Source organism: Haliaeetus leucocephalus, unplaced genomic scaffold (assembly GCF_000737465.1).
Source record: "Haliaeetus leucocephalus isolate CR32 unplaced genomic scaffold, Haliaeetus_leucocephalus-4.0 Scaffold351, whole genome shotgun sequence".
Taxonomy (NCBI): domain Eukaryota; kingdom Metazoa; phylum Chordata; class Aves; order Accipitriformes; family Accipitridae; genus Haliaeetus; species Haliaeetus leucocephalus.
The window spans coordinates 6,016,505-6,024,335 of record NW_010972787.1 but is presented as its reverse complement, the minus strand read 5'-3'; the positions used below and the strand labels follow the sequence as shown (position 1 = coordinate 6,024,335).

At 39.6% G+C, this 7,831-nt stretch overlaps 1 protein-coding gene across 1 annotated transcript; it reads left to right on the top strand.

Annotated features, from left to right (window-relative positions):
• The first annotated feature begins 1,281 nt into the window (after positions 1-1,281).
• Positions 1,282-7,089, top strand: HMGB1 (high mobility group box 1). The gene is made up of 4 exons (XM_010572708.1): positions 1,282-1,480; positions 1,764-1,909; positions 2,881-3,055; positions 5,109-7,089. The coding sequence occupies exons 1-4, from the start codon at positions 1,331-1,333 to the stop codon at positions 5,283-5,285; spliced, it is 648 nt and encodes a 215-aa protein (XP_010571010.1). The 5' UTR covers positions 1,282-1,330; the 3' UTR covers positions 5,286-7,089.
• Positions 7,090-7,831: the final 742 nt, after the last annotated feature.

Sequence of the window (7,831 nt, the reverse complement as noted above, 5' to 3'; positions counted from 1 at the left end):
TTTTTATTTTCTTCTCACCCGCCCCCCAGCAGGCCTCTTAGAGGACTTCTGAAGTTTTCCTCTGCCCCCCCCCCGGCAGGGGAAGCGTCCAAAATGGCGGGAAGGAGGCTTTTAAACACAGCTTGGGTCGCCGTGCCTAATTCTTCCCACAGTCGCTCCACGCCTCTGAACCACCCCTGCCCTGTCCCCCCCGGGCCTCGCCGCCTTCCCCCCACGGCCAGCGGGAAGTGCCCCAGCCGCTAGCCGAGCCCCGGGTGCCGGCTGGCTCTGGAACCGTCTCCATGGCAGGCAGGAGCGGCTCCTGGTTCTTCAGCCCTCTTGTTTACTCGATAGAAACTTCAAACCGGACGTGTTTAGTCACAGAGCAGAAATCTGTTTCTGTCTATCCGCCAAACCGATAGGAAATACTGCTTCTGTGGCAATACGGGCAGGCGGTGCATGCACTTTATTTTCTTTTTTTACGTTGTTTTTTTTTTTTAATTCCTGCTGAAGAGCAAAGTTTGTCAGGGTGCAAGTGACTTTTTTTTCCAGGGAGCCATGAAGAAATACTCTGAATGTCTGACTTGGGTGTGAAAGTTCCAGGAAGGTATTTTTTCATTCCCTCTCAGTCCCTGAAAGAGTCAGATAGTCCTCACGCTGAGCACAGCTTTGCTAGTCATATGTAAATGTCATACTTTTAGCGTCCCTGGCTTGGTTCTAACATGTTTGACCGAGTGCGGTGTTTCATTCCTGTATTTCTAGGTACACATACAAAGAGAGAGTAGGTTTTTGCAGTACACGTAAAGGAGGGTGATAATATATGGCATACAAGGACAATAACAATAAAAACCAGATATCTTTTGCAAGTGAGCACCCAAGGGCTACAGGGGCAGGGGATAGAAATACAGGCTTTAGGACGAAAAAAATCAGTGACCCGTAAAGCCAGCTGAGACAGGATACTCAGGTACTTTTTTTGCTCCTTCTTTCAGTATGTTTTATTCCTTCCAAGCATGGGACTGATGCACTAGCAGTAATCAAAGAGTGTAGTCTCCACTGCACTGATGCTAGTACTTGCTCTTGGATTGCTTGGAAGGGACATTTTTGTTTGCAGGAGACTGCAACTGCACATTTTGAAGGCCCTTTGAGATTTCAGGTTGCTTGTGTCCAGGTCACCTCAAACAGTGATGGCACAAATCTTCAGTAAATTTTCCAGAAGCAAAACCTCTTCCTGTTGTGTGATTATTGGAATACTGCTCCAGTGGGTCGTCGTGGCTTTACTTCCCACACTGGTTTGTAAAAAGTAAAACTTTTAAGGGTGTCTTTTTTGCTTTGTCACAGAAAATCATCAAAAATGGGCAAAGGCGATCCTAAGAAGCCGAGAGGTAAAATGTCTTCGTACGCCTTCTTTGTGCAAACCTGCCGGGAGGAGCACAAGAAGAAACATCCAGATGCTTCAGTGAACTTTTCAGAGTTCTCAAAAAAATGCTCAGAACGATGGAAGGTAGGAATAACCGCTAAAAAAACCCCACAGAACCTTAAATGATTGCTTTGTGCGAAATACTGTTCAAGACTGCAAGTTATTTCTTCAAAAGTTCAGGGTTTAAATAAGTAAGAAGTGCAGTTGTAAGACCAGTGGTAACTATCCATTGGTCTAGCCTTACCTTAGTTCCCCTGACTGAAACTTTGGAATGGACTTGGATATGCTTTTAAATCTTAAAATACCATTTTGATACTTGTGAGTCCCTTCCAACTGGAGATACTCTGTGATTCTAATTGCCTTCCAGACTATGTCTTCTAAGGAGAAAGGGAAGTTTGAAGATATGGCAAAGGCTGACAAGCTTCGTTACGAAAAAGAAATGAAAAACTATGTACCACCTAAGGGGGAAACAAAAAAGAAGTTCAAGGATCCAAATGCACCTAAGAGGCCTCCGTAAGTAGATTTCTAGTTAATCTTGTTCAGGACCATCACACTGGAGCGTATCTATAAAATGATGGTTTTATCCAGGTCTAGGACCTTCAGAAATACAAGACTACATGATTTTTCTGACCAGTGGCATAAAGATAGGTTGAAATTTTAGTTAAAAATTACAGGTTGGTGGTTTCAGGTTGTCCCTCTTCATCGAAGTTGAAATAACGTCAGCCTTTAAAAGTGGATGCAAAAATCGGTGACGTGCAGTTCTGACTCATGTTTCCAATTTCTGTTGAGAGGGTAATTCTCATGTAAAATGGCAGTAAAATATTTCAGGCCCTGCTCTCCCCACCTGTTGGCTTGAGCAGAATTTTTGATTGGCAGTCCATTTAAAATTAAGAGGCTTTTGCACAGAACAAGTTAGAAGGATGATCTTGTACAAAAAACAGCTTAGAGAATTAAAACTTCAGCCGCTACGTGAAGACTACTGACTTCAGGTTCACCTGGTACTAGATGCTAGTACTTTGTAGCAAAACATTTTTGTGTGTGTTTTAAATGGAGCTAATGCTGAAAGGAACAGGGAAGTTCCTGTACCAGTGAGTGTTCATATTTGGGCTGATGCTATCATCTGGAAATCCTAATTTTCATAACAAGTATTGCAGCTTCTCTGCCTTTAACAGTTCTGACATAACATTTGTTCCCCTGGTATCATCCACTCACTCTCCCTTTTTTAAGATTTTCTCTGCGTATTGTACATAAAATTTGCCCCTCTGGGGGTCCTGCCAAAAATGGGACCGGGTGTGTGGCATTACTTAAGAGACAAGGGTGCATTAAGTTTTCAAAGTAGTTTATTCGGTTCTTATACCTTCCGTTGTAATTAATGTTTGTCTTGCTTTTCAGTGCTTTTCCAAAATGCTCTAAAGAAATGGTAACAAAGGTCACAAAACATTAATTAAAATTAAAATAATCTTCTCCTTTTTTTTCCACTGTAGTTCAGCTTTTTTCTTGTTTTGCTCTGAGTTTCGTCCAAAAATCAAAGGAGAACATCCTGGTCTGTCCATTGGGGACGTCGCAAAGAAACTGGGCGAGATGTGGAACAACACCGCTGCAGATGATAAACAGCCTTATGAAAAAAAGGCTGCTAAACTGAAGGAGAAGTATGAAAAGGTAATGTCGACATTTATGGAGATGGTTTGGGGAGGTCAAGCCTCAATTTAGATGGTTTTTTGCCTTCTCGTGTACTCTGATACCTGATGTTGCAAATTATAATACGCCGTTGACAAATGTCATGATATTTGTTGGAAAATATCACGTAAGGGAGCATACGGTTTATTACTCTTAACACTAAATTGCAGTCCTTTGTGTTCAACTATTTGCATTTGTCTGTAATGCAGGGCCATCAATGATGGCTTAATAGATACCATGGTGTCTGTATTGTTATTAAAACAATAGGTCACAGCAGTATCTGAGTTAAGTTGGTAGTATTAAGTAATGCCAGTAAAGAATAAATTGGTTCTCCCTAATTTTGGAGGTATTGATTAGCATCCCTCAACATGAGGATAATTGATACGCCTAGATGCTTTTTTAAAATTTATTCTTGGGATAATGTCAGAACACTAATGAGGTGCTAGTTTTAGACGCATGTTTTTCCTGTACCTATTTTGTGTCCATCTCCTTTCTAGTAATTAACATAGTTAATAATACATATGAAGCAGCATGTCATAAAGTTTCTTGAATTATTAAAGCTAAATCCCGTCATCATAATTGGATCCCTAGAAATGTGTTGCACGCACAGGGTAGTGCTACACGTGTTTTTGTTTCCAGAGGTAGATTCCCATCCCAGTACGAGGAAAGTAAGGGAGGAGGGGGATGGATGCATGTTAGCCTCCCCTGATGATGCTTTACAATGGGTCAGCAACCACCTCTAGCTAATGTATATCACATGTATCTATTTGTGTGCTGTGACCTTCCTCTGGGTGTTTCTCCTGCTGGCGAACAAAACCACTTTAAAATTGTAGCATTGTAGTGAGCAAGGTGGCCCCTTTAAGTCCTAATTATGTGCTGGAGGGGAGCTGCAGGTCTAGAAGCTTTCCCATATTGTCGTTCCTGTGCAACTTAAACTCTTGAGCATGGTAATTGTTTGTAAATACAGCCAAGGCAACTCATAAGAGACTTTTTAAATGGTAAAATTATTAATCTTTATTCCCAGGTATTTTAATCTTCACTAGTATTGTCTTCATTTTTTAGCTTACAAATGGGCTTTTAAGGTGCAGTAATCTCAGTATTTCACTGTTTAGCCTTCAACTCGGTGGATATCGTATCTTCTGAAAATTTTGTGCTAAGCTTTAAGGGAGTCTGAGGGAACTGTAAGATTAGTGGTGTAATGTTCACTGGGTGGGGAATATTTGAAAACTTGGACCATCTGCGTAAAGGTGTTGACGTTTCTCTAGCTGGTATGATTAAATCCTGTAGATCAATTCTGTTACGTAACTGTTTTTATTATTTTGGCACAAAGTCGGGGAGTCTTAACCGTTTTTCTGGCTTGGTCTTCCAGGTACAGTTTTGACTTCCCTATAACAGGAACTGAATTTTGTGTGTTATAAACCACTAGAATAAATTTATTGCATGCAGAAGGTGGCACTGTCTACCCTTTAATCAAGTTCTTATACCTTTTATTTTGTAAACTTCAGTTAGGCAGAATTCTGCGTAATTGCTCTTCACTGAGGTGTAACATTGCAAATATTAGGCCGTGTCATCCTAATGCGTTTTGGATGGCTAATTACAGTTTTGTGCCTCGAACAAGGATTTTCCTGTGCGTTTCTTTAGGCATCATAGAAGGTAGGGCTAGAAAGGGACCTTAAGAGGTCTCCCTACTTCATTTCCTTATGGGATAGTGGGCTCAGCTGTGCCTTTACCATCCGAGGCAGCAGCTTTTCCAGCCTGTTCCCAGAAGCCTAACAGCGGAGATGCCTCAACAGCCGTAAGCAGCGTGTTCCAGTGCACCAGTATTGTTTCTGTGTTAGAGGGTTCCCCTTTCTTTGGCATTGGGCCTCAGTTCACCTGGTAATGGAAGCTACAGCTCCTGGGTCCTACCCCAGTGGATGTGGAGAAGGGGCAAATAACCTGGGTGGCTCTGGTTTCACAAGTACCGTTTGGGAGTTGCTCAGAGCTCTTGGCTGGTTATATCTTTGAGAGATTCTTCCTGCTTTTCTCCTCCAAGGATATTGCTGCGTACCGGGCCAAAGGGAAGGTTGATGCAGGCAAAAAAGTAGTTGCCAAGGCTGAGAAGAGCAAGAAGAAGAAGGAGGAGGAGGAAGATGAGGATGAAGATGAAGAGGATGAAGATGATGAAGAGGAAGAAGAGGAGGAGGATGAAGATGATGATGATGATGAATAAGTCTCTTTTAGAGCAATTTCTTTCTTGTCTATAAAGCATTTAACCCCCCTGTACACAACTCACTCCTTTTAAAGAAAAAAAAATTGAAATGTAAGGCTGTGTAAGATTTGTTTTTAAACTGTACAGTGTCTCTTTTTTTGTATAGTTAACACACTACCGAATGTGTCTTTAGATAGCCCTGTCCTTAGTGGTATTTCAATGGCCACTAACCTTGCCTGGTACAGTGTGGGGGTTGTAAATTGGCATGGGAGTTTTAAAGCAGGTTCTTGTTGGTGCACAGCACAAATTAGTTATATATGGGGATGTAGTTCATTTTTCATCTTCAGTTGTCTCGGATGCATCATAAAAATAATTGTCGTTCTGTTAACTGAATACCACTCTGTAATTGCAAAAAGGAGAAAAAAAAAGTTGCAGCTGTTTTGTTGACATTCTGAATGCTTCTAAGTAAATACAATTTTTTTTATTAGTATTGTTGTCCTTTTAATAGGTGCCCTTGAAAAATCATACTTTTTCTTTTCTCTCTCTCTTTTTTTTTTTTTTTTTTTTTTTTTTTTTTTTTTTTGAGGGGAACTCATCTTTTGCTTTATTGAATGCCCGTATGGGATCACGGGAATATTACAGTTTTCATCTTTCATATAACCAGCTGATAAACAAAGCTTTGATCTACATACCCTGCATAATCATGATAGGGTAAGAAAAGAAATATATAGGCATATGATGAAAGAATATTCTTCCGTAACTGGAAACAAAACAAAAAATTCAATCTCAACAAACTGATACTTGTTCGGATTTTTGTGAAATGTAATATTCTATTGAGTTGCATGAGTTTACCAGTCTTGGAGAGTTGAGAAGTATAGAGTTCAATTTTACAGAAATTAAATACTTTGGGCGGGGCGGGGAGGGAGGGAATGTTAAATTTTGTCCTAGAAGGACCCATAGGAAGAGTGTATGTCCATCTGGTGTAGAGAAATTTACATGTGTGACTCCGTTACCATGTAATGGAAGTTGTATTTGTAAATCTCTGAACACTTCCGAGCGATGAGCGTACCTAAAATGTGTAAAGTTAAAAGCATGAAATTACCATATTATTTTTTAGTGACAGGTCTGGTGATGGCCACGGGCTTTATACCATGAAACTCTCCTGGTAGCAAATGGCCCACGAGAAATGATTTTTCTTTCTAAGATTTCTATAAATGGTACCATTATTATTTGTTAAATCTATGTAAATTCATATTTGTATTCTTGAAATTCTAGTTTTAGCCCTTTAAACAAAGTTGTATATTGTCTCAAATTGAAAATGAGATAAGATGTATTTTTCCTGTTAGGTTTTATACCGCACTCTTGATGTTTGCCCATTTTTAAGTTAAATATAGCTGTATGGAAAAGTACATTTTATTAAATTTTGCATTAAAAAGTGAAATGTTTATGGTATACCAACAATGTCTAATTTGGTCAAATACAGTTCTCTTCCAAAACCAAAGCTAAGGCTTTTTTTGCATATTTAGTAAAACTTCAAGTGCTGGCAACTGTAACTATTTTCACATATACCTGCTTACCAGTTTGGGGGACAATTTGGCAATTTTGTGGTTACAAAATTATGGTTCTCTTAAGTGCCAGTGTTTAAAAAAAAAAAAAAAAGCATTCTTGTAATTTTACACGCTTTTGTGATGGAGTATTGTTTTGTTATACAATTTTGACTTTCAGATTCTTATTTCAATTTGCATTTATGTATAACTTCAGGAGAAATATTGAACATCTGAATCCTGGATGATACTAATAAACTAATAATTGCAGAGGTTTTAAATACTTAGTTAAATGGCTCACTTAATATCCTAAGGGGTTGGGGGTTTTTTTTTTGGTGTGTTGGTGTTCTCAGATATATACATCCCTGCTTTCTGTTTCAAACAGAATAATGATGCTGTTCACAAGGTCTTGATATAGAAAGCTTAGGACAGATAGATTTTTTTTATTTTTTTTTTTTACTTCTTAAACTGGGTATTACCCATTCAAATGCTCATAACTGATTACAAATAAATTTTCTGTGCTGAAGGGTTTTTTTGTTTCCCCAGGTCATCAGAGGAAAGTAGACACATTTCTTGTTCTTGGAACAAACATACTTAATGAGATCCCTATAATCTTGTGCCTTTGTTCTCGGTGCTTGATGTTGACAGAAGTAACCTAGAGGATTCAGCTGATCTTAAAAGATGAGTAGCAAGCGCTTACCCAGCGGCCAGGCATGGTGTTTGCCTTTATCTTTGGGGTTAGCACTTTGATGACAAACAGAGCATGCTCAAGGCTGAAGAGGGTAGGTAATATAACAATCACAAATACTACTTTCTGAGGGAAAGATCCCCCAGTACTATGCTGTAGAGGCTGGTGATGGTTGGGAGGTTGTTCCAGAGCTCTCCAGAATGGTCACAGTTTTCTGATGAGCAGTTGGTACATGCCTGTACATCAGCTGAGCCTGTATCGGACTGATGTCTTCGCTTGTGTCTTCTAGAAGAGTGTTTTTAAACAATGAAACCGCTATTTCTGGAGTGGAATAT